Here is a 27,268-nt window from a genome sequence, read left to right as displayed (position 1 = left end):
TTGAAGATGAACATAGTTGAATAAGAGAAAAGGTCCGAGTTCTAAGTCCTGGGGTACACCAATGTTTAGTGGTCAGGGAGATGACAAAGGAAACCAAGAGAGGGGAATTAATAAGTAAATGGTATCCAAAAAAAGCAATTTAAAAAAAAAGCATTTCAACAAAGAGGAAATAATCAACTGGGTAAATGATCTTGGGGCTTGGCAAAGTAGAGAATCACTAAGTGATCTTGACAAAATGGTTTCAGTGGAATGGTAAGGAAGCCTGACTGGAATGGATTAAAGAGAATGAAAGAAGAGATAGAAGAAATGCCTATAGAGAACTGTCTTTAGGAACACTGCTGTAAATGGGAGCAGAGAAATAGGGAAATAGCTGGAAAGAGAAAGAGAGTCAAGGGAGTATTCTTTATTTACTATTCCTAAGTGAGAGACAGTATAGCATATTTATATACTGATGGGAACGGCTCAGTAGAGAGACAAAAACTGTTGATACAAAAGAAAGGACAAGATAATTCCTAGGGTGATGTCCTTGAGTAGGTTAGAGGGATGGGATGGGATCCAGTCCACAACAGGATCTTGGACAAGGACACGAATGGAACAGGAAAAAGGCAGAGTATTTACATTCATGTTGACAGCTATAGCAACAGGAGCATGATGGAATTATGGCTTCTAACTGCTTCCATGTCCTCAGAGAAACAGGAAGCAGCTTGTTAAAAGGGAAGGAGGTGGGTTGTTGATCTGAAGAGAAAAAAAAGAATATGTGAAATTATCATCTAGGAAAAGTGAGAGAGCAAATGGATTGCGGAAATGCAAATTCAGCTGGGCAGTACTAAATGCCCACTTAAGATTAGCAGTCACAAAGTTAATGTGAGACCAATCAGCATGATGTATTTTTCTCCACATTCAGCTGCCCAGGTATAAGCAAAAAATAGATGGAGAGTTGAATTTAACAAGTGTTGGAATATAGTTAGACGACTACTATGAAGGGAGAGAGGAGCAAGTTTGGAGAGAGGATATATTCACAAGGGTAACTTTAATAGTGGACCATGGACCCTAAACAGAGAAGGAGGGAAGTAAAGACATGAAGGAATTGTGGTGGTGGATTTTTAATTATGCCTCTCCCTCACTGTAATCTTCTTGAACAGAAGAATCATGCTATTCCTTCTTATATCCTAGCACCTGGCCCAATGCCTGGCATATATCAGATTCCTAAAGATTTGTTAACTATCCAGATTTTCTATAATAAATACTATTAGCTGATTTTTTTAAATGGTTACTGAATTGAAAAACCTCTACTTTCTCATCACCTACTCTCTGCAGTCTGACTTCACTCTCATTCCTCTCATTTGAGGGTCACCAAATTCAGACTCTGCTCACTTCCTCTATCCCAGGCTCAGATTCTTTGCAGTGACTGAAATTTCCCTACTCCCTTCCTTCCCTCCATCTCCACTTCCTTCTTAATATTTCATACTCCCATGACCTCTAGGACATTACTCTTTTCTCTCAACTCTTAGACTGCTCTTTCTCTGCCTCCATCCTGCTGCTAAACACAGTTATTCCCTAAAAAAATTTGCCTTCAGCCTCTACCCATTTTTTCCAAAATAAACTTTCTTTAAAATTCCAATTATTCTATATAGATGGTACCTGAATCTTTTTCTGGCCCTATACTCTCTCCTAAGCATTAAACCTAAATTTCTAGCCATATTCTAGATATTTTTTAACCTGGAAGTTCTGAAGCAGCTAAAAATCAACTGCTCCTGGCTCTCCTATTTCTATAAATGGCACATTCATTCTAAGCCCCGCAGGGGTCAAACCAGTCACTTTTAACTCCTCCTCAACCTCATACCTTTTCTATTATCAAATTCTTTTAGCTCTTAGCTCCACATTGCCTCTTACTTTGATTCCTCAACTCCATTCCTAGAGCCACCATCCTACGTAATAGTTCATTTAATCTTTCAATCATGTCATTTTCCTGCTTAAAACCTTTTATTAATTTTTTTTGCACTTAGAAATAAATTTCAAATTCCCTACCATGGCTCATCAGGCTCTCTGCACTGGGCTCTTTCCACTTTCAACTTCATCTCCTACCACTCTGTGGTTCACACTGGAAGCCAGGCACAGCAGTCTCTGCATTCATTGGATCCACCAAATCTTTCCAAAATCAGTGTCTTTGCATTTTCTGTTCCCTCTCCCTGGAACACTTTTCTGGCTGGCTCTTTCTAATCCTTCAGTTTTCCAAAGTCATATCCTCAGAGAGGCCCTCCTGAAAACTATGTGAAATTCCCTTTCCTCATATTCTGTTATCAGATAACCTTATGTATTCCCTATATAGCACTTCATACACTGTGAAATTATCTTTTCTTTTTTTTATTGAACTAAGTTGATTTACAATATTGTGTTAGTTTCAGGTGTACAACAAAGTGATTCAGTCTCATTTCTTTTTTGGCTGTGCCTCGCAGCTTGCGGGATCTTAGTTCCCCAACCAGGGATTGAACCCAGGGCCATGCCAAGTCCTAACCACTGGACTGCCAGGGAACTCCCTCATTTCTTTTTTATGTGTTTATTTTGTCTCCCTCTCCCCCACTAATACCCCTTCCCAAATATAAACACTATAGACAAGAGACCATGTCTGGCTTGTCCATCATTTTCTTTTCCTAGAACAATGTGGGCACTCAATAATATTAAATGATTAAAGAATAAATCTAATTCTGGATGATCATTCCCTCTCAATTAATAATAGCCTTTTAACTCTTTACTAATCTCTATCCTTTTTTATTTTTTTCTATTCAAATATGGTCTGATCATATAACTTCCCTATTTAAAAAATGAAATGGGGGACTTCCCTGGTGGCATAGTGGTTAAGAATCTGCCTGCCGATGCGGGGGACAGGGGTTCAAGCCCTGGTCTGGGAAGATCACACATGCTGCGAAGCATCTAAGCCCGTGCGCCACAACTACTGACCCTGTGCTGTAGAGCCCGCAAACCACACCTACTGACCCCACGTGCCACACCTACTGAAGCCCACGTGCCTAGAGCCCATGCTCCGCAACAAAGAGAAGCCACTGTAATGAGAAGCCTGCTCACTGCAGCGAAGAATGGCCCTGCTGGCTGCAACTGGAGAAAGCCCACGTGCAACAACAAAGACCCAACGCAGCCAAAAATAAATAAATTTTTTAAAAAAATGAAATGGTTCCCCCTCCTCCCTATGATAATAAACACAAACTCCAAATTTTAGAATTCAAAGCCCTCTTCAACATGACCCTTTTCCAACCTTCTATCCCCTACTGCTTTTTCCTCTTTTCAAATGTTACCCTCTAGCCAAATGGGATTGCATCTCACAGAACAGGACTCTATAGTTCCTCACCTTCATATCTTTGTTCCTATTGTTACCTAATCCTGCAAACCTTCTCTCCCAACTTTCTACATATCCAAATCTGTTAGGAGGTAACTATGAAATATAAGCAAGAAGATGGTGGCTTAGATTTGGATGGTAGAGAAGTGTGAAGAGATTATGGATGTAGATTTGGAGGTAGAGTTGGCAGGGCTCGTTTAATGATGGCTTGGATGTGAGGCTGAGGGAAAGGGAGGAAAAAAAAGATTTGTGGTTCTAGTAACTGTAGAGATCGTGGTTCTGCTTCTGAAAAAAGGAAAGACTAGAAGAGGAACAGTCTGGGTAGAGGAGATGCATTAGAAATCAAGAATTCTGCTTTGATTATATTAAAATTAGTATGTCCTCTAGTTATCTAAGTAGCAACTGGATATATGCATCTGGAATTCAGGAGGTCAGAGCTGGAGATAAGGTTTATGAATCATCACCACGAAGCTGTATATTAAAGCCATGGGAGAGGACAAGCTCACCTTGGGAGAATGGAGAAAAGGAGGCCCAATTCTGAGCCCTGGGATATTGAGCAAAGGAGTTAGGAAGGAAATTAGGAGAGGGTGATGTCACAACAGCCAAGACAATAAACTGTTTCTAAGAAGAAGTGTCTATGACTAATGCTGCTAAGAGGTCAGGTAAGGTAAGAAAGAAGTGGCCATTGGTTTAGCTGTCCGTGTAGAGTAGTAGAGACAGAAGCCTGACTGGAATGGGAAAAAATTAAGTTGAATGAATCACTGTAGAACACTAATTATTCCTCAGCACAACTGAAGTCCTAAGGTATTAATGTCTTTACTAGAAACTGATATAAACCCCAAATTTCTAGCATAAAATATGGGATTATTTTTCCTAAAGATACTAGGCTGGAAAGGCAACAAAGAGACAGATAAGTCTGGATTTGAACTCATCCTCTGCCACTTATAAGCTAAGTGTCTTTAGGACAAGTTTCTTAACAAAGTTAAGCTTCAGTTACTTCATCTATAAAATGGAAATATTAATAATACCTACCCCATAAGGTTGTTTTGATAAATAAATAGATATTGAATGTAAAATGCTTAGTACAAGGAAGTGGTTATTGTCACTATTGTTATCATTATTCTTTTATTTAGATATTCCTTTAAAAAAAATCACAAGACTTTACTGCCCTTAGGCTATGTTAATTGTTAAAACTGAATGTGGAAATATCTAATACAGTATTCCTAACCTATTTAAATATACATCCCATCTGGGCTTCCCTGGTGGCACAGTGGTTAAGAATCCGCCTGCCAATGCAGGAGACACAGGCTCGAGCCCTGGTCCGGGAAGATCCCACATGCCACAGAGCAACAAAGCCCACGCATCACAACTACTAAGACTGCGCTCTAGAGGCCGCGAGCCACAACGACTAAAGCCTGTGTGCCTAGAGCCCATGCTCCATAACAAGAGAAGCCACCGCAATGAGAAGCCTGCGCACCGCAACGAAGAGTAGCCCCCACTCACCACAACTAGAGAAAGTCCGTGCACAGCAACAAAGATCCAACATAGCCAAAAATTAATTAATTAAAAATATATCTATAGGGCTTCCCTGGTGGTGCAGTAGTTGAGAGTCCGCCTGCCGATGCAGGGGACGTGGGTTCGTGTCCCGGTCCGGGAGGATCCCGCATGCCGCAGGGCGGCTGGGCCCGTGAGCCATGGCCGCTGAGCCTGCGCGTCCGGAGCCTGTGCTCCGCGGCGGGAGAGGCCACAACGGTGAGAGGCCCGTGTACCGCAAAAAAAAAAAAAAAAATATATATATATATATATATATAAAGTTTTTTAATAAATATACATCCCATCTTTGTAAATATAAAGAATGATACATCCACGTTATGAGATTCTAATACGCCCACATGGATGGCATGATATAGGCTGAGAATTGCTTTATCTTCTACATATCCTCATCAGCCTAATCTATGTTGAGTTTAACTCTCTGAAGTCTGTTATTGGAGGCGTGGATTCCCAGCACATCATTAATAACCTTAGGCTGTGCCCATGACCTCTCCTTCACTCATAAGGTCAACAGTATATTTCTTACTCATTACATTTAGGGATTTTAAGCCTTTCTGTCTTATTGCTACATAAAAATAAAAACTGTTGCCTTTTTAATATAACATTTAAATATTTAAATGTGTAGAAAAGGGACGGTTAGCCAAACTAAAAATTATGTATCTAAATTAAATAAAAATATGAAAAAATTTGTATGTAAAGATTTAAATAAAATACAGGAATCTTTGTATACCCAGAAATAAATAATCCTAGTAGAACCCTAGCCAAAATGCTGAAAAATACTCACCGCAGAGTCAAAGTGTAATCTCCCTGCATTTTTGTTGAGGCATCTCTGACCAAGAAGGTACCGTCTGGCATGTCCCGTAATTTGTCATTTACCTCCTCCCTGAAGAACAGAATTATAGGAAAAATGAAAAAAATGTAAGTGTTGGTTGTTCTTCTCACATATTATCACTAAGACTAGTTGGGAGGTAGGTACGTCTAAGGTTATAGAATCATGGGGGCTGCCAGAGGTCATTTAGTTCCTCCCCGTAGATATTTCTTTCTGTTTTGATTTTTGGTGTTATGCAATCTAAGGAAGGGTATTTGATTTTTGAACTCTTCCAGGTTTCAACTGTCTGTAGGGAATAGTGTTTCCATTAAGCCTTTAGGGCTTCCTTAGGCAGGTATGAACTTGTAGAGTTTCAGAAAAAAACAACAGCTGTTTAGAAAGAAGATTAAGTTTAAGCAACAGTGGCAGCTGGGTCAGATCAGAGTGTGGATAATTTACTTAGTTCACAGCCTTTAATATAATATTCTCCAATTTGAATTTATACTGATAACAAATTCCTTCTGCAGAGCTGGTTTAGGCCTTTAAGGAATAACACTAGAAGACTCAAAGAAAATGGCAGAGCATAAAAGAAACTTGAATTATAGAACCACATGGTCTTAAAATATAAATTACGTAGTATTTAAATATAACAGATCCTTTTATTGTACACTGCTAAAATTTAAATTTTCTGATCAATTTGAATATGAAATATATTAAGTCTTCCTTAAAAAATTAAATAAGGAGGGGCTTCCCTGGTGGCGCAGTGGTTGAGAGTCTGCCTGCCGTTGCAGGGGACATGGGTTCGTGCCCCAGTCCAGGAAGATCCCACTGCCGCGGAGCGGCTGAGCCCGTGAGCCATGGCCGCTGAGCCTGTGCGTCCGGAGCCTGTGCTCTGCAGCGCGAGAGGCCACAACAGTGAGAAGCCCGCGTACAACAAAAAAAAAAAAAAAAAATTAAATAAGGAATTACCATATGACCCAGAAATTCCACTTCTGGGTATACACCCAAAGAACTGAAAGCAGAAACTTGAACAAACATTTATACACCAATGTTCACAGCAACATTATTCACAATAGCCCAAAGCTGTAACAATCCGAATATTCACCAAAGCCAAATGTCCAGATGAATGAATAAATAAAAATGTGGTATATACATATAATGGAATAGTATTCAGCCTTAAAAAGGAAATTCTGACACACGCTACAACATGGATGAACCTTGAAGACATTATGCTAAGTGAAATAAGCCAAACACAAAAGGACAAATATTATATGGTTCCACTTATATGAGGTACCTAGAATAGTCAAATTCATAGAAAGAGAAGGCAGGATGGTGCTTGCCAGGGGCTGGGGAGAACAGGAGGAAAGGGGAGTTAGTGTTTAATTGGTACAGAGCTTCACTTTGGGAAGATGAGAGTTCCAGAGACGGATGGTGGTGATGGTTGAACAATAATGTGAATGTACTTTATGCCACTGAACTGTATATTTAAAGAGGGTTAAAATGATAAGGAAAAAAAGAGAAATGAGTGCTACTTTGTAATGGGAGAGAACAGACAAGAGAAAGAGAAGGACAAGCATATTGAGCAATATAGAAGCAACCTGGAATCTGACTTGGCAGAAATAGATAGGACTTTTTAAAAACAAGAAAATACAATGTTCAAATTTTAAAATATATATACATATATATTTTTTCCTTCTGTAAGTTCAAAGCTTCCCAAAACCACATTTTACCCAAAAAGCAAATCTATACTAGAGTCCTGTTTCTCAAAAGGAGGTGTGTGAAGGGTGCATAAAAATCACCTGGGGAGGTTATAAATGCAGATTCCTGGACCCTACCCCATGATTCTTGTGCATGCAAAGATTGTGGAACCATTGCCTTAGAAACAGAAAAGGAAAATTAAGTACAGATAAAAATCTTTTGTCCTAAAACACATGCACCTATCCTAAATGTATAGGTTTCATTTATTCAGAAGTCTATCCTCAATACAGTATTAAAAGTAATAATCACAGCCATAATTGAAAGATTTTCTTGTCACTTTTTTTTGTGGGAAGAAAAGCATTTAGAAAATTTGAAAGGTTCTCCTAAACAATTTTTTAAATGGTAATCTTTAAATGACAACTTGTGGGGCATTAAAAATGTTTTATTTTAACTCATAATCTCAAAATTATTTTTTTAAACTTCATTCAATTATAGTACCCTTCTAGTTACCTTGAAATATCCCCCCAGTACCATTCTGCATCCTGAAGAGAAACAGAACCGTCCTTCATTCCATTTGTAATGGCTGAAGTCATTGGCTTAGGTGGCTTTGGTGGAAGAGCTAGAAGAGAAATGAATATTATTATTTTGTAGATGTAAATTATTATTTGTTTTCTAATTTCCTCAAACACAGCTCATTAACCAATGTACACTAAGATTCAAATAATTATAAATCAAATTAAGAGTTATTTTATGTTAAATGTTAAACATTAGCCAAAGAAAGAGTCCTTTTAGAACTCTACTAATAATTGCCTGAAAAAATGAAATATTCGAGCTATTTGCGTTTTCTTCCTTCTTATAAAGTACTAGCTTTTCGTTGGATTCCCTTCTCCTAGACCAGGGGTGGGGAATAGAGAATGTCTGTGCCACCATTCTTTCAAGGTGGCATTGTGAATGAGCGGCACTCCTTTCCTCCATGCCAGGAATTGGTCTCAAAATCCACGTCATTTTTTCTTTATGCAGTTTTTTTTTTGCCCCACTGCGCGGCCTGCGGGGATGTTAGTTCCCCAACCAGTGATTGAAACCGTGCGCCTGCAGTGGAAGCGTGGAGTCTTAACCACTGGACTGCCAAGGAAGTCCCCTCAAAATCTGTGTCATTCATGCTTCCAGGCATCCATTATCAGTCCATCAGAGTGAGATAAAGTCTGTTTGTCATCCCTGCCTTTGGCAGAGGAGTGAATGAATTGCATGAATAGACACCACCCAAAATGGCTTTGAAAGCAGTGAGCTGATTCAGCTCAGTTCCCTGGTTCCCAGAAATACGTATTAAATGTCTATCATGCGCAAGAAAGTGCTAAGAAGTGGGGATACAGACTTGAGTAAGCCACCGTCCCTGGCCTTGAAGAGTTTACAGCTTTGTGAAAATGTTTGCCATGATGGTCGTAATTAGACTGTCCATCTGGAGCATGCCCACTTTTGTCAGGCGCACTGGGGCTCCCTGGCCTTCCTGCCTCTCCAGTCCTGGCCCAATCTGCCCCCTACTTTATGATTTACTGACAATTATCATGAACCAGCTCTTCTCTAAATTTGAACATCACATCCTATGGTTTTGGTTTTTTGTTTTTCACAGTATGCTCTTTCTCACTACTTTCCATAGTCTTCTCTGTACTTCATTTTTCAGAAAAGGATGATATGAGATCTGCTTTATTTAAAAATACTGACTAGGCACCACAGCCTCTGTAGCTGAGGGCTCAGTAGCTTGATCCCATGAAAAGGAGGAGCAAGGCCAGGCAAGTGGTTATTGGGAGAGAAGTAAGCTGTTAACGTGTGCGTTTATACCTATGCCTTTAACACGTTTCCATAAAAAGTATTAATAAAGAAATGGACATTGAGACACTAGTCCTGACTAAAAATCAATTGATTCTGCCTTTGTGATAACTATCAAAGGGTATGTTTCATTCACATAAGAGTACTTATTTTTCATTTTCTGGTGTTAACTTAAGAACACAATATAAAATACACACCAATTGACACAGACTGACTTCTGCACTTGACATAACCATTTACATCCATTCCTTACAGGAGACAGATTAAGTGTAAAAGATGGTCAATTTTGAGTTACAAAGGTTGCAGAAATGACTTTGGTAGGGTTGGGTAGTGCTTTGTCAAATGGATGTCATAGTTTATTACTAGTAAAGAGAAAGGAAATGTAGTTTGCATTACTGTGTCAGTTTTTCTAAAAAAAAACTTAATAGGGGCTCTATATTTAGTGGTCATATTAGGAAAAATGATAATCTGTAGAATGAATAGTTATGTTTTGTTACAACTAATACTTTCTTTGTTAAAAAGGTTGTATTGGCCATAAAAAGGAACGAAATTGGGTCATTTGTAGAGACATGGAGGGATCTAGAGACTGCCATACAGAGTGAAGTGAGTCAGAAAGAGAAAAACAAATATCGTATATTAACGCATATACGTGGAACCTAGAAAAATGGTACAGATGAACCGGTTTGCAGGGCAGAAATAGAGACACAGATGTAGAGAACAAATGTATGGACACCAAGGGGGGGAAAGTGGCGGGGTGGTGGTGGTGTGATGCATTGGGAGATCAGGATTGACATATACACACTAATATGTATAAAATGGATAACTAATAAGAACCTGCTATATAAAAAAAATAAATTAAAAAAAATAAAGGCTAAAAAAATGTATATTTGTACACACACACATAATAAATTAAGTAATTTTAAAAATAATAAAAAGGTTGTATTGGGACTTCCCTGGTGGTGCAGTGGTTAAGAATCCGCCTGCCAATGCAGGGGACACGGGTTTGAGCCCTGGTCTGGGAAGATCCCACATGCCGTGGAGCAACTAAGCCCATGCACCACAACTACTGAAGCCCGCACACCTAGAGCCTGTGCTCCGCAACAAGAGAAGCCACCACAATGAGAAACCCACGCATTGCAATGAAGAGTAGCCCCTGCTCGCTGCAACTAGAGAAAGCCCACGCGCAGGAACGAAGACCCAATGTAGCCAAAAATAAATAAATAAATTTTTTTTAAAAAGCTTGTATTGAGTCTTCAATTTCAAGCGTGGCTTAAAATGTAAATATATCACATGATGCATTTAAATACAATGATGCCTCTGAAGCAGTCAAACAGCATTCGTTTTGTGTTTAGAACTACAGAAGAAAATCTCTTCAAATAAAATAGTTCTAAATTAGAAAAAAAAATAAACTTTTAATTCTAAACAGATGTCCAAAAAACTTCTCTCTCAAAAGACAACATGAAGCCCCTTCACAAACAATTCAGTCCAAAAGCCATTAAGGGAGAGCTGATCATGATGGCCAAGAGCTGGTGTCAGAGCCCAAAGCAGGTGAGGGAGGACTATGTCCATGTTTGAGGGCAGCTGCACAACAAGGATCTCAGAGCTCCAGCAGGGTGAGGAGGGAATCCTCAAGAGGGCAACTTGGCGTGGGGTGTTGAAGGTGAGTGAAGAAGAAGGGCAGTGGCCTGGGACCCGGGTGGCACAGAGTGTTGGAGACCAAGCTAACAAGGACACAGTCCTAGGAGGTGGGCATCCCAACACAGTGGGGCAAAGCCAGATTAGGATGCAAAGAATTTCTAATTGGGCAGGGGATGGGAGGGGGTAGGCAGAATGTAGCAATAACTATGAAAGACTGGGTAATACAGAGAAATGGATCAAATAAGTAGAACTACTATAGATAATAGGAGCTGGGGTTCTCACAGTCTAAAAAGGAAGTTACAGATATGGAAAGGCAGAAAAATAGAATGAACCCCCTGGTTTGGACTGCAATTGCAGCTATTGATGTGAACTCATGGAATTCAACAGATAGATAGATAGATAGATATAAATGTCTGTACTTATAGAAAATACAACTATTCCCTAGCTCTGTCCCCTGAGAGGTCCTGGGATCAGCAAAATCCTAATATGCACACCTAGCACCCAGATCTTGGTTTCTAATGCCATTCTGTACTAAAAGGAACCAGGGCTCTTTGAAGAAATGGCTGAGGTTGGGCAGAGCAAGTACCAAATGTACCTGGAACATTATGTTGTGCTAAAAAGTAACCAAGTACTCAAAGAATGAGGGGCCATGACAAAAGAACAAAGAAGTCAGCTTGAAGGGGCTCCCACTACCAAATCTGGGATAACTGGAGCATCAATACAAATAACAATAGTAAGGGAATATAAACCATTAAACAAAATAGGAATCTATGTGTCCACACAGATATAAATAAATAAATGAAAAAATTGAAAGATTAATGAGGAAGACATATAATTTTGAAGGCCTTCCCACAAATGCTTATTAATCACAAAAGTATTGAAAAAGACTAATATAATAGTGGAGAAACCTGACAAATATACCTTAATCAAGGTTACTACCAACAGTAATGGTGAGATCATGGGCCCCCAACAGGATGCATCACGGACACAACATCACTTCTGCCAAATACCTGCCATATATGCATAAGCTGAATCTAATCATGAGGAAATCAGACAAACCACAGACAAATCATCAGACAAACCACAACTGAAAGACATTCTACAAAATAACTGGCTTGGTGCTTCCCTGGTGGTGCAGTGGTTAAGAATCTGCCTGCCAATGCAGGGGACATGGTTCGAGCCCTGGCCCAGGAAGATCCCACATGCCACGGAGCAACTAAGCCCGTGCACCACACACCTAGAGCCTGTGCTCCGCAAGAAGAGAAGCCACCGCAATGAGAAGCCCACGCACCTCAACGAAGAGTAGCCCCCACTAGCCGCAACTAAAGAAAGTCCACACGCAGCAATGAAGACCCAACACAGCCAAAAATAAATAAAATAAATAAATTTATTTTAAAAAAAAAGATTCCCTCTAAAAAAAGAAAAACAAAACTGGCTTGGAATCTTCAAAAATGTTAAGGTCATGAAAGTCAAGAAAGACTGAGGGACTGTTCCAGATTGAAGAAGACTAGAGAATCATGACAATTAAATACAATGTGTGAGTCTGGACTGGCTCCTTTTGTTATAAAAGACATTACTGGGACAATGGCAACACCTGAATGGGATCTGAGGATGAGATGGTAGTAATGCATCAATGTTAATTTTCTGATTTTGATAGTTGTATTGTGGTTACGTTGGAGAATGTTCTTATTGGTGGGAAATACACACAAACATGGTCATCATGGACTATCATGTCAGCAACCTACTCTGAATGGTTCAAGAAATCAAGTTCTTTGTATCGTACTTGCAACTTTTCTTTAAGTTTTAGATTGTTTAAAAAAAACTTCTTTTTTAATTAACAAAAAAGTTATAGATAATACTGTGGGGAAAGGGGAACAATGTGAATGTAAGAATGCAGTTGGTCCCCTATCTCACACCATATATGCAAATATTAACTCAAAATGGATCAAAGACCTAAATGTTAAGAGCCAAATGATATACCTGACAAAAAATTGTATCTAAAACACATAAAGAACCTTGCAACTTAACAGAAAAAAAAGTGACTAAAATTAAAAATGGGCAAAGGATCTGAATAGGTATCTCTCCAAAGAAGATATACAAATGGTCCACAAGCACATGAAAAGATATTCAATATCATTAGGCATCACAGAAATGAAAATCAAACTGCAATGAGATACCACTTCATACCCACTAGGATGACTATAATCAAAGAGACAGATAATAACAAGTGTTGGTGAGGATGTGGAGAAATTGGAACTTTCATACACTGCTGATGAAAATGTAAAATGATGCAACTGGTTGGAAAACAGTCTAGTAGTTCCTCAAAAGGTTAAACATACAATTACCATATAACCCAGCAATTTCAATCCTAGCTGTATATTTCAAGAGAAATGAAACATACAACCATACAAAAACTTGTATATAAATGTTCATAGCTATATTATTTAAAATAGCCAAAAATTGGAAACAACCCACATGAATAAATAAAATGTGGTGTGTGTGAGAATACATATACATATAATTAAATATATTTAATTATAAATTAAAAGGCAGTAAAAAGGAATAAAACATGCTGTAACATGGATAAACCATGAAAACATTAGACTAAGTGAAAAAACAGTCATGAAAGACCACATATTATATGATTCCATTGTCCAGAACATGAAAATCTATAGAAGACAAAGTAGAATAATGGTTGAGTTGAAGGGGAAAAGGGAATGACAGTTAATGTATGCAGTTATGTATGCAGGTTTCTTTGGGGGGTAATGAAAATGTTCCAAAATTGCTTGTGGTGATGGCTGCACAACTCTGTGAATATATTAAACACTACTGAATCATATACTTTTTAAGTGGATGAATTGTATGGTATGTGAGTTATATCTCAAAAAAGCTGTTTTTTTTTTTTTAAAAATCAGGCTTCTGAAATCACTAGATGGGGGAGAGCTTGCTATAATCCATACTTTTTTTTCTAATTGGCTACTTATTTATACTTATCTTCTTTGAAAAGGATGTGGCTTATAAAAGTAGCAACAGTTGGAACTATAATTTTGTAGAATTTAAAATTCTTCTACGTATAAGGATTAACAGTTTAAACGTGTGCTATACAAAAGCACTTTGCTATCACTATGAAAGGTACAAAGACAAGGCACTCAAAAGAACAAATCTAGAGGGAATGACACTTAGAAACACCTAACCATAATTCTCAGCAGAATGAGGTAAATAACAATAATAAAAGTAAAGTAAGGTGCAATGAAAACCCAGCAAAAGGAACAATTGATCCCCTCCTGGGAAAACTTCAAGTTCAAACACTGGGCTTCTCAAACCTAGTCCTTACTGAACTGAATGCCATGACCAGGAGGGCCCAACAAGAACCAATTCGCCTCCTTGAATCAGCAGGTAGGTTACAACCTAATCACCAAAAGGAGCCACAGAGACTTGCTGCTGTCTATATTCCTTCTCTGGGGGAGCTCTATACTGAACTGAGTTGACCAGCAGCTTGGGGAATCTGCTATTTATGGATAATGACAGTTTACTGATAGCTCCACCACCACCAAACAGATAATGACCACGTCACATGTATTACAGAGGGCTCCCATAGCCTCCTTAAAACTTGCTTGTCTCATCTGCAGAAATATAAGAAGAATGAAATGATTATAAAGCTGTTCCTACATAAAGTTGCTAAAAGAACACAATTAAGAATGAATGAAATACTGGCCTATTTCTACATTCTCATCTAATTAAACAAGTATTTATTGAATACCTTCTATGTTCTAAAAGCTGGGAATACAGCAATGAACTAGACAGATACAGTCTTTATACTTATGAACTTTATAATCCAAAAGGATAAACTTCAAGATAATTCATCATTCTTAAAATCATGAGTATGTTCAAATTTAGTTCAACTAAACTAACATGAGTCTTCAAACTAAATGTTTTGCTTTCTCTAGCAGTTGATCTCCCTCCCATGTAAATTATAGAATTTATTGGACGAAAGTAAGTAAAAATTTACCTTACAAAACCTTCTTATTACATGGAGATAAGCATATTTTTATCTATATGTCACTTCCAGATTATGATATTATAAATAAAGGGAAAAATTACAAATCACATACATTTTAAGTAGGTCAAGTGGAACACATAAAGGGAGAAGCTAATTAGGGTACATTAATTACCTTTCAACCCCTTGACAAAGTGATTCTTGCACTGAGTAAGCACTGCAGTGCTGAGTGATAAATTAAATGCACCTGAGCAAATATTGGGCTGGCCAAAAAATTTGTTCATATTTTTCCATAAGGTCTTACAGGAAAACCCAAAAGAACTTTTGGCCAACCCAATACCTTCCTACATAAGTATTCATAAAATACCTAGCACTTTTGTTTCTATCTAGTAGACAATGAACAGTACTTCTCTTCCCATTTTGAAAAATTATATTACAAGTTTTAAAATATTAGCCATACATAAAGATGTTTCAAATCCAGTTTTTAATATGTAGATATAAGAACAAACATATACACATATATGTTTGTGTGTATGTATATACATGCATAAAAACATCTGGAAGAATACACAAACTGCTAATAGTGTACAACAGGAATGTTGGGAGCAACACAGGAGAGCACTTTACCTATATATGCATGCTTTATTTATGTATGTTTAAAAAAAAACCAAAAATGGTTATGAATAATTTTTCATTTTAATTTGTTGTGTTTTCTGACTTTTTAAAAAAAACTTTCAAAAATTCACTTTGATTTTTTTAATTAAAGAAAGTGTTCAGGGGCTACAATGCTGTAAAAAAATTATTTCTTTGGTCATAATCTACAAATAATGTACAAATAGAAGATTAAAGTATTGTATCAAGTTAAATGTACTGGGCTTCCCTGGTGGCACAGTGGTTAAGAATCTGCCTGCCAATGCAGGATACATGGGTTCAAGCCCTGGTCTGGTAAGATCCCACATGCCGCAGAGCAGCTAAGCCTGTGCACCACAACTACTGAGCCTGTGCTCTAGAGCCCGCGAGCCACAATTACTGAGCCCAAATGCCACAACTACTGAAGCCCATGCACCTAGAGCCCATACTCCGCAACGAGAAGCCACCGCAATGAGAAACCCACACACTGCAATGAAGAATAGCCCCCGCTTGCCGCAACTAGAGAAAGCCCGTGTACAGCAATGAAGACCCAACACAGCCAAAAATAAATTAATTAATTTAAAAAAAAAACTACTAGAGCTAATAAATAAGTTTGGCAAAGTTGTAGTGGTCCAAGGTCAACACATAAAAGTCAGTTATATTTCTATAAACCAGCAATGAACAATCTGAAAGAAAATTAAGAAAACAATTCCATAAATAAGTGGAAACACATCTTAGGTTCACAGATGGACAAAAGCAATCTACAGATCCAATGTAATCCCTATCAAAATTGCCATAGGCTTTTTGTAGGACTAGAAAAAGCAATGAAATTCATATGGAATTAAAAGGGACCCTGAATAACCAAAATAATCTTGAAAAAGAACAACAAGGTTAGAAGATTCACACTTACCTGTTTTAAAACTTACTATAAAGCTACAGTAATCAAAACAGGATGATACTGGCAGAAGGACAGACACACAGACTAATGGAACAGAACTGACAAATCAGAAATAAACCCTCATACGTATATGGTAAACAGATTTAGGACAAGAGTCCAAAGACCATCTTTGGGAAAGTCTTTACAACATATGGGGCTGGGGAAACTGTATATTCATATGCAAAATAATGCAGTTAAACTCCTACCTCACGCTATAAAAAAAAAATTAATACAATCTGGATAAAGTCCTAAATGTAAGAGCCAAAACTACAAATATCTTAGAAGAAAATATATAGGGAAATCTTCACAACATTAGATTTGGTAATAATTTCTTGGATTTGACACCAAAAACACAGGCAAAAGGGAAAAAATAAACTGGAATTCATCAAAATTTAAAACTTTTAGGGACCTCCCAGGCAGTCCAGTGGTTAGGAGTCCACGCTCCCACTGCAGGGGGCACGGGTTCGATCCCTGGTTAGGGAACTAGATCCCGCATGCTGCAAGGTGTGGCCCAAAAATAAAGTTAAAAAAAATTTTTTTAACCTTTGTGCATCAAAGGACACCATGAAAAAAGTGAAAAAGACAACTCACAGAATGGGAGGAAGTATTTGCAAATCATATATCTACAAGGGTTTAATAATCAGAATACATAAAGAACAAATCAACCAAAAACAAACAACTGAATTTAAAAAATGGGCAAAGGACTCGAATATTATTGCTCCAAAGCAGATATACGAAAGGCTAATAAACACATGAAAAGATTATTATTAGTTATTAGAGAATTGCAAATCAAAACCACAATGAGTTATCACTTCATACCCATTAGGATGGCTATTATCAAAATAACAGAAAATAGGGCTTCCCTGGTGGCGCAGTGGTTGGGAGTCCGCCTGCTGATGCAGGGGGCACGGGTTCGTGCCCCGGTCCGGGAGGATCCCACATGCCGCGGAGAGGCTGGGCCCGTGAGCCATGGCCGCTGAGCCTGCGCGTCCGGAGCCTGTGCTCCGCAACGGGAGACGCCACAGCAGTGAGAGGCCCGCGTACCAAAAAAAAAAAAATAACAGAAAATAGCAAATGATGGCAAACATCTGAAGAAATTGGAACCCTGGTGCATTGGTGCTGGGAATGTAAAAATGGTACAGATGCTGTGAAAACAATTTGGTGGTTTCTTAAAAAGTTAAACATAAAATTACTAGATTATCCAGCAATTCCACTTGTAGGTATACACTAAAAGAATTAAAAGCAATGACTCAAACAGATACTTGTACACCAGTGTTCATAGCAGCATTATTCACAATAGCCAAAGGCAGAAACAAACCAGTGTCCATCAATAGAAGAACAGACAAATAAAATGTGGTATACACATATAAAGGAATATTATTCAGCCTTAAAAAAGAATGAAATTCTGATACAGGTTACAACATGAATAAATTCTGAATGCATAATGCTAATTGAAATAAGCCAGACAAAAAGGATAAATACTGTATATTTATCTCAACTTATAAAGTACCCAGAATAGGCAAATTAATAGAGACAGAAAGTAGAATAGAGGTTACCAGGAACTGTGGGGTGGGGAGAATGGAGGAATTATTGTCTAATAGGTACTAAGTTTCTGTTAGCGATGATGAAAAATTCTGAAAATTGATATTGGTACTGGTTGCACAACATTATGAATTTACTTAATGCCACTGAATTACACACTTAAAATGGTTAAAATTGGGCTTCCCTGGTGGCGCAGTGGTTGAGAGTCCGCCTGCCGATGCAGGGGACACAGGTTCATGCCCCGGTCCAGGAAGATCCCACGTGCCGTGGAGCGGCTAGGCCCGTGAGCCATGGCCGCTGAGCCTGTGCGTCTGGAGCCTGTGCTCCGCAACGGGAGAGGCCACAACAGTGGCGTACCACTGTTGGCGTACCGCCAAAAAAAAAAAAAGAATATACCACCCCAAAGTATGCCACTTTGGCATGAGGATTATTTTGAGCTGAAGGCAATTAAGAAACAGAAGACACAAGAGGAACTCTCTGCCCTCCCCTTTTCTGTCTAAAGGCAGGGCATATATTTCTATTTGCAAAGACATCTCCCTCTCCCATACCAGGAAGACGAGAATGACTCAATCACCAGAAATGACTTTTATCACAGGAGACAGCACCAACTGGAGTCTGCATAAACAAACCTTACTAAAATGACCCTTATCTTCCATTAATTTCCCCATATATTTACCTTCCCACAATTTACTACCCCTAGAATCCCAAATCCTTTTAACTTTGTCTAGTCACTTCTCCACAATTTATCACCCTTTCTTAAAATGGTATACAAGCTCTCACTGATTTTTCAAAAAGATTTTAAAAATAGACAAATATTTAGCTAGACTTACCAAGAAAAAAAGAGAGAGGACTCAAATAAAATCAGAAATGAAAGGGAAGACATTAGCACTGATACCACAGAAATACAAAGGATCATAAGAGACTACTATGAATAATTACATGTCAAAAAACTGGACAACCCAGAAGATATGGAAACATTCCTAGAAACATACAACCTATTAAGACTGAATCATGAAGAAACAGAAAACATGAACAGACCAGTTACTAGCAAGGAGATCGAATCAGTAACAAAAATCACCCCAACAAACAGAAGTCCAGGGCCAGACGGCTCCACTAGTGAGTTCCACCAAACATTTTAAAAAGAATGAATACCAATCCTTCTCAAACTCTTACAAATAATAGAAGAGGAAGGCCAATATCTCCAATGAACATAGATGCAAAAATCATCACCAAAATATTAGCCAACTGAATTCAACAATACATTAACAGGATCATACATCATGATCAAGTGGGATTTATTCCAGGAATGCAAGGATGGTTCAACATCCATAAAGCACCATGTTGTGATATACCACATGAACAAAATGAAGGATAAAAGTTATATGATCATCTCAATAGATGCAGAAAAAGCATTTGACAAAACTGAACATCTGGGCTTCCCTGGTGGTGCAGTGGTTGAGAGTCCGCCTGCCAATGCAGGGGACACGGGTTCGTGCCCCCTTCCGGGAGGATCCCACATGCCGCAGAGAGGCTGGGCCTGTGAGCCATGGTTGCTGAGCCTGCACATCCGGAGCCTGTGCTCCGCAACAGGAGAGGCCACAGCAGTGAGAGGCCTGCGTACCGCAAAAAAAAAAAAAAAACTGAACATCTATTAACGATAAAAACTCTCAACAAGGTGGGTACAGAGGGGGGACTTCCCTCATGGTCCAGTGGCTAAGACTCTGCGCTCCCAATGCAGGGGCCTCAGGTTTGATCCCTGGTCAGGGAACTAGATCCCACATGCTGCAACTAAGAGTTCAATGCTGCAACTAAAAATCCTGAATGCCACAACTAAAGATCCCACATGCCACAACGAAGATCCCACATGCCACAACTAAGACGTGAGGCAGCCAAATAAATAAATATGTTTTTTTAAAAAAAGGTAGGTACAAAGGGAACATACCTCAACACAATAAAGACCATATATGATAAGCCCACAGCTAACATCATATGCAATAATAAAAAGCTGAAAGCTTTTTTAAGGAACAAGACTTATTTATTTATGGTTGCATTGGGTCTTGTGCTGTGCGCGGGCTTTCTCTAGTTGCGGCGAGCAGGGGCTACTCTTCGTTGTGGTGTGTGGTCTCCTCATTGTGGTGGCCTCTCTTGTTGTGGAGCACAGGCTCTAGGCGCACAGGCTTCAGTAGTTGTGGCATGCAGGCTCAGTAGTTGTGGCTCACGGGCTCTAGAGTGCAGGCTCAGTAGTTGTGGCACGTGGGCTTAGTTGCTCTGCGGCATGTGGGATCTTCCAGGACCAGGGCTCGAACCCATGTCCCCTGCATTGGCAGGCAGGTTCTTAACCACTGTGCCACCAGGGAAGCCCAACAAGACAACTTTTATTCACCACTTTTATTCAAAACAGTTTTGAAAGTCCTAGCCAGGGCAATTAGGCAAAAAAAAAAAAAAAAAAGAAAAGGTATCCAAATTGGACAGGAAGAAGTAAAATTGTCTCTATTTGCAGATGACAATATATTACGTATAGAAAACCCTAAGGACTCCACAAAAAAAACTGTTAGAACTAATAAACTCAGTATAGCTGTAAGATACAAAGTCAATATATAAAAACCAATTGCATTTCTATACTAATAATGAGCCATAAGAAAGAGAAATTAAGAAAACAATCCCATTTACAACTGGATCAAAAAGAATAAAATACCTAAGAATAAATTTAACCAAGGAGGTAAAAGATCTCTACACTGAAAACTATAAGGCACTGATGGAAAAAACTAAAGACACAACTAAATGGAAAGATATTCCACACTTATGGATTGGAAGAAAACTGTTAAAATGTTCATACAACCCAAAGCAATCTACAGATTCAATGCAATCCCTATCCAAATTCCAATGGCGTTTTTCACAGAAATAGAAGAAACAATCCTAAAACTGGCACGGAACTACAAAAGACCCCAAAGAGTCAAAGCAATCTTGAGAAGGAATAACAAAGCGGGAGGCTTCAAACTTCCTGAACACAAACTATATTACAAAGCTAAAGCAATCAAAACAGTATGGTATTTAGCATAAAAACAGACACATACGTCAATGGAATGAAATAGCCCAGAAATAAACCCACACACAAGGTTAATTAATTTATGTCAAAAGAGCCAAGGATATACAAAGGGGAAAGGGCAGCCTCTTCAATAAATGGTGCAGAGAAAACTGGACAGCCACATGCAAAAGAGTGAAACTGGACCACCATCTTACACCATACACAAAAATCAACTCAAAATGGATTAAACACTCAAATATAAGAGCTGAAACCATAAAATTCCCAGAAGAAAACAGAAGGTAAGCTCCTTGACATTAGTCTTGGTGATGGTTTCCTGGATTTGACACCAAAACCAAAGGCAACAAAAGCAAAAATCAACAGGTGGGACTACATCAAACTAAAAAGCTTCTGTACAGCAAAGGAAGCCATCAACAAAATGAAAAAGCAACCTACGGAATGGGAGAAAATATTTGCAAATCATAAATCTGATGAGACAGTAATACCTAAAATATATTAGGGACTTCCCTGGTGGTCCAGTGGTTAAGGCTCTGCGCTCCCAATGCAGGCGGCCCGGGTTCAACCCCTGGTCAGAGAACTAGATCCTGCATGTCGCAACTAAAGATCCCGTGTGCCACAACTAAAGATCCCTCATGCTGCAATGAAGATCCCACACACGGCAACAAAGATCCCGTGTGCCGCAACTAAGACCCAGGACAGCCAAATAAATAAATAAATAATTTTAAAAATAAATAAAATATATTTTAAAACTTATGCAACTCAATAGCAAAAAATCTGATAAAAAATGGGCAGAGGGGACTTCCCTGGTGGGACAGTGGTTAAGAATCCGCCTGCCAATGCAGGGGACACGGGTTCGAGCCCTGGTCCAGGAAGATCCCACATGCTGCGGAGCAACTAAGCCCGGGCGCCACAACTACTGAAGCCGCGTGCTCTATGGCCCACGTGCTGCAACTACTGAGCCCGTGTGCTACAACTACTGAAGCCTGTGCACCTAGGGCCAATGCTCTGTGACAAGAGAAGCCACCGCAATGAGAAGCCCGTACACAGCAACGAAGACCCAATGTGGTCCAAAAATAAATTAATTTAAAAAAATGGGCAGAGGATCTGAATATCCATTTTTCCAAAAAGACATCCCGATGGCCAACTGTTACATGAAAAGGTGCTCAACATCACTAATTATCAGGAAAATCCAAATCAAAACTACGAGATATCATGTCACATCTGTTACAATGGCTATTATCAAAGACAAGAGGGAAGCTTCCCTGGTGGCCCAGTGGTTGAGAGTCCGCCTGCCGATGCAGGGGACACGGGTTCGTGTCCCGGTCCGGGAAGATCCCACATGTCGCGGAGCGGCTGGGCCTGTGAGCCATGGCCGCTGAGCCTGCGCGTCTGGAGCCTGTGCTCCGCAACGGGAGAGGCCACAACAGTGAGAGGCCCGCGTACCGCAAAGGAAAGAAAGAAAAAAAAAAGACAAGAGGGGCTTCCCTGGTGGTGCAATGGTTAAGAATCCGCCTGCCAATGCAGGGCACATGGGTTTGAGCCCTGGTCCGGGAAGATGCCACATGTCTCAGAGTAACTAAGCCCGTGCATCACAACTACTGAGCCTTCGCTCTACAGCCCATGCGCCACAACTACTGAGCCTGTGTGCCACAGCTACTGAAGCCTGCACACCTAGAGCCCGTGCTCCACACAAGAAGCCACCAAAATGAGAAGCCCGTACAACACAACGAGGAGTAGACCCCGCTCGCCACAACTAGGGAAAGCCCACACGCAGCAACAAATACCCAACGCAGTCAAAAATTTAAAAATTTTAAAAGGACAAGAAATAACAAGTGTTGGCAAGGATGTGAAGAAAAGAAAACCCTTGTGTATTGTCAGTGGGAATGTAAATTGGTACAGCAACTATGGAAAACAGTATGAATGTTCCTCAAAAAATTAAAAATAGAATTAATGTATGAACCAGCAACTCCACTTCTGGGTATTTATCCCCCAAAAATGAAAACACTAACTCAAAAAGATATATGCACCCCCATGTTCACTGCAGCATTATTTACAGTAGCCAAGATATGGAAAACAACCTAAGTGTCCACTGATGAATGAATGGATAAAGAAAATATATACAATGGAGGGAATTCCCTGGAGGTCCAGTGGTTAGGACTCGGTGCTTTCAGGCTTTCACTGCTGTGGCCCAGGTTCGATCCCTGGTCAGAAAACTAATATCCCGGCAAGCCACGTGGCTCGGCCAAAAAAAAAAAAAAAAGAAAATATATACAATGGAATATTATTCAGTCATAAAAAGAAGATAATCCTGCCATTTGTGACAACATGGATGGACCTTGAGGGCATTATGCTAAGTGAAATAAGACAGAGAAAGACAAATACTGTATGATCTCACTTATATATAGAATCTGAAAAAAAAAGAAAAAGAATGAAAAAAACAGAACTCATAGAGAGAACAGATTGGTGATTGCCAGAGGAAAGGGATGAGAGATGGGTGAAATAGGTAAAGGTGGCAAAAAGATACAAACTTCCAGTTATAAAATTAATAAGTCCTAGGGATATAATGTACAGCATGGTGACCATAGTTAATAATACTATATTGTATATTTGAAAGTTGCTAAGAGAATATATCTTAAAAGTTCCCATCATGAGAAAAAAAATTGTAACTATATGTGATGATAGATGTTAACTAGACTTGTGATCACTTCACAATATATACATATATCAAATCATTATGTTGTACACCTGAAACTAATATAATGTTATATATCAATTATAGTCCAATTTAAAAGAAAAGAAAATTTTAAAAATATGGCATACAAGCTCTCAAGCCTAACTGCTTCTTTGGGTTTTCACTTCTTTTCTGTGACATTCCTGTGTATATATGAGGAGTAAACCTTTTCTTTTGTTAATCCGGCATTTGTCAGTTTAATTAGCAATCCCCAGTAACTAAACCTATGAGGGTAGAGAAAAAGGTTTTTTTCTCCCTCAAAGGTGATATAGTGGGCACCAAAAATATTTATTAGGCATTCACAGGATATTTCAGTTATCACTAAACCAGACCTAAGTAACATATGCAGAACCAAAAGGCAAACATAAAAGCAGTCATCTCTGTACTAGGGAAAAAGTCCTTAGCACCTCTGGCTTAGTCAGCTGTTACTGGTAGTTTAGTATAACTAGAGATGGCAAACTAGTAAATCAGAAATTGTTTTTAGGGCTTCCCTGGTGGCGCAGTGGTTGAGAGTCCGCCTGCCGATGCAGGGGACACGGGTTCGTGCCCCGGTCCGGGAAGATCCCGCATGCCGCGGAGCGGCTGGGCCCCGTGAGCCATGGCCTCTGAGCCTGCGCGTCCGGAACCTGTGCTCCGCAACAGGAGAGAGGCCACAACAGTGAGAGGCCCGTGTACCGCAAAAAAAAAAAAAAAAGAAATTGTTTTTATTTTCATAAAGAAAAAGAAAAAAACTATTAATTCATGTTTACTCTTTACAGTTAATTCATTTAAGCTATATTTAGATACTGGTTCTGATCAATCAACTAAAAGTAAAAAAGGAATTTGCAATGCTCTCTTAAAATCTTTCTGTATCAACCTCTTACATTTTTTTAATTCTTAATATTTACCCTCTAAATAGTAAATCTTATCTTCTACAAATATCCTTGACATAAAAATTCTGTTTAAGAAAAGTGTTTCATTCATATAAACCTTTGCTGTATGGTACTGAGGGTACTGTGTTTAATTTAAGTACTAAGTAAATAAAGAAATTATCCTGTTAAGTGTAGTCAAAGGCAAATGATGTTATCAAGTACACATAACAAACCTGAAATATTTCATCAGATGATAAATTCTGACTACCTGAATAGAAAGTGTTATCCATGGTACTTTAAATGACCATTTTATTTAAAAAGTACTCTGAATTTCTAGAAACATCAAACTAGCTATTACTAACCACTGCTAAGGAACCAGAGAACATGAGAAAAATTCCCAGTACATATATTTGTGAATAATCTGAAATTATACAAGGTTTAAACACAAAAGTTATAAAATGAAATAATTCTATTAAAATACAGTTCTAAACTCATGAACCTATTTCATTTTAGAGAAATTTTTAAAAAAGAATTAGAACTACTCTGGATGTTGATATAATCTTAGATATAGAAAAAAGCTTAGAAAAGACTGGTTGATCAGGCTATCCAGAGGAAAAAAACAACTATATTCAGAGGGAAGGAAAACTTTTACGTAAATTAAATCTTCAGCTTTTTGAAAACCTAAAAATAAAATTATGGGAACATGAGGAGAGAAAGAAACAAAAACAACATTTCATCCTTCTAAAAGAAAAACAACTGACACCTTTAACCAACCTCTTTTTCAAGGATAATGATTAAAACAAAATTTCGCCCCCAGCACCAGTGAGCTGCCACATTCAAATCCAGACTTCACAGACTATTTGGCATACAACAATGAATTACAGAACAATTTTGCTCACATATGGACAAATGCTATTTTTCTCCACTGAAATTATTTCTCTGTAGTATGCTCATTAGTAACACTGACCCTTTCCTATGTCCCAATAACCAACCTGCTTTGTGAGCTAAATCCCAATTCCAAATCAGATGTTGCTGGTAAAACTAATCTCCGAATGAAAACAGTACATAAGCCAGTCACAACACAGAATTTGGTTTGTATGTTACTGACATTGAGACAGAAAACTGCAATTTCCAACAGGTATTTTTAGTTGAGCTTCTTGGCTCAGCAAAACTGAAGCTATGATCTTATCTTTAGAAACATATATGTTATTTTCTTAAAATTATATTGCTGATTTTTTCTTTGAAAATATATGTTTCTAAAAGACTGTCTCACAACCAAAAAAATGATTTTAACAATTGGTAGAAGTAACATTTAATTAATAATTCAAGGTTAAAACATTTAGATTGAAATAGTAATGTGATTTCCCCTCCCTTTGTGCCTTTCCCCAAGCTAGAGACAGAGTTCCTTCTGATTTCAATTTTTTTTTAAGATTTACTTATTTATTTGTTTGTTTGTTTATTTTAGGCTGCACTGGGTCTTAGTTGTGGCACACAGGATCTTTCATTGCGGCGTGCGGGCTTCTCTCTAGTTGTGGCGTGTGGGTTTTTTCCCTCTAGTTGTAGCGCAGGCTCCAGAGCATGTGGGCTACGTAGTTTGCGGCACGCGGGCTCTAGTTGTGGCGCGAGCTCAACAGTTGTGGTGCGAGCTCAACAGTTGTGGTGTGTGGGCTTAGTTGCCCCGTGGCATGTGGGATCTTAGTTCCCTGACCAGGGATCGAACCCGCGTCCCCTGCATTGGAAGGCAGATGCTTTACCACTGGACCACCAGGGAAGTCCCTCAATTTATTTTGACACTGCCTTTTTTTGTCCACTCACATGATATAATTTAGGTAAACAACAGTTTCTTCAGTTAGTTAACTGTTTTGAAGATTCTAATAATAATAATAATAATATCATCTTCCTGATAGCAATGAATTCATTATATTTTCAAAGATTTCTCCAACTGGAAAATACGATGATTACAATATGATAAGTTTTAGACATATTTCATTCAAATAAATAGAATACTGTTCCTTAGTATTGCTCACAAACACACAGAAAACTACTGGTCTAAAATAAAATCTCCAGACTTGGCCATAATCCAGCAATGTAACTTTGAACAATCCTCTTAAACTCTCGTCTTCTTATCTATAAAATGTTTGATTACGTCTAAATAGTTCCTCCTGTCCTTATATTTGGCTATCCAAAAGAGACAGTATCTTAGGCAGATTTCATTTAAAGTTTGCTGTGTACCATGAGTCATATTCCCAACTGGTAAGCTAAATGCAATTATGAAGACTATATTTCTAGGTGTTTTTTTTTTAAACATCTTTATTGGGGTATAATTGCTTTACAATGGTGTGTTAGTTTCTGCTTTATAACAAAGTGAATCAGTTATACATATACATATGTTCCCATATGTCTTCCCTCTTGTGTCTCCCTCCCTCCCACACTCCCTATCCCACCCCTCCAGGCTGTCACAAAGCACAGAGCCAATATCCCTGTGCCATGCGGCTGCTTCCCACTAGCTATCTACCTTACTACGTTTGTTAGTGTGTATATGTCCATGACTCTCTCTCGCCCTGTCACAGCTCACCCTTCCCCCTCCCCATAACCTCAAGTCCGTTCTCTAGTAGGTCTGCGTCTTTATTCCTGCCTTATCCCTAGGTTCTTCATGACATTTTTTTCCT

The 27,268-nt window shown here is 38.8% G+C and overlaps 1 protein-coding gene across 2 annotated transcripts in view; it reads right to left on the bottom strand.

The window, feature by feature from the left end:
• Positions 1–27,268, bottom strand: part of PIK3R3 (phosphoinositide-3-kinase regulatory subunit 3) — an 85,596-nt gene that overhangs the window by 29,706 nt on the left and 28,622 nt on the right. For both annotated transcript variants that reach the window (XM_060305968.1, XM_060305975.1), the window contains exons 3-4: positions 7,917–8,025; positions 5,685–5,783 (exon numbers count right to left, since the gene is read on the bottom strand). In XM_060305968.1, coding sequence (XP_060161951.1) covers positions 5,685–5,783; positions 7,917–8,025 — 208 coding nt within the window. The remainder of the gene's footprint in view (positions 1–5,684; positions 5,784–7,916; positions 8,026–27,268) is intronic.

Source organism: Globicephala melas, chromosome 1 (assembly GCF_963455315.2).
Source record: "Globicephala melas chromosome 1, mGloMel1.2, whole genome shotgun sequence".
In the NCBI taxonomy this organism is placed as follows: Eukaryota; Metazoa; Chordata; class Mammalia; order Artiodactyla; family Delphinidae; genus Globicephala; species Globicephala melas.
The sequence above is the reverse complement of the archived record's forward strand: the minus strand, read 5'-3'. Positions and strand labels throughout refer to the sequence as shown.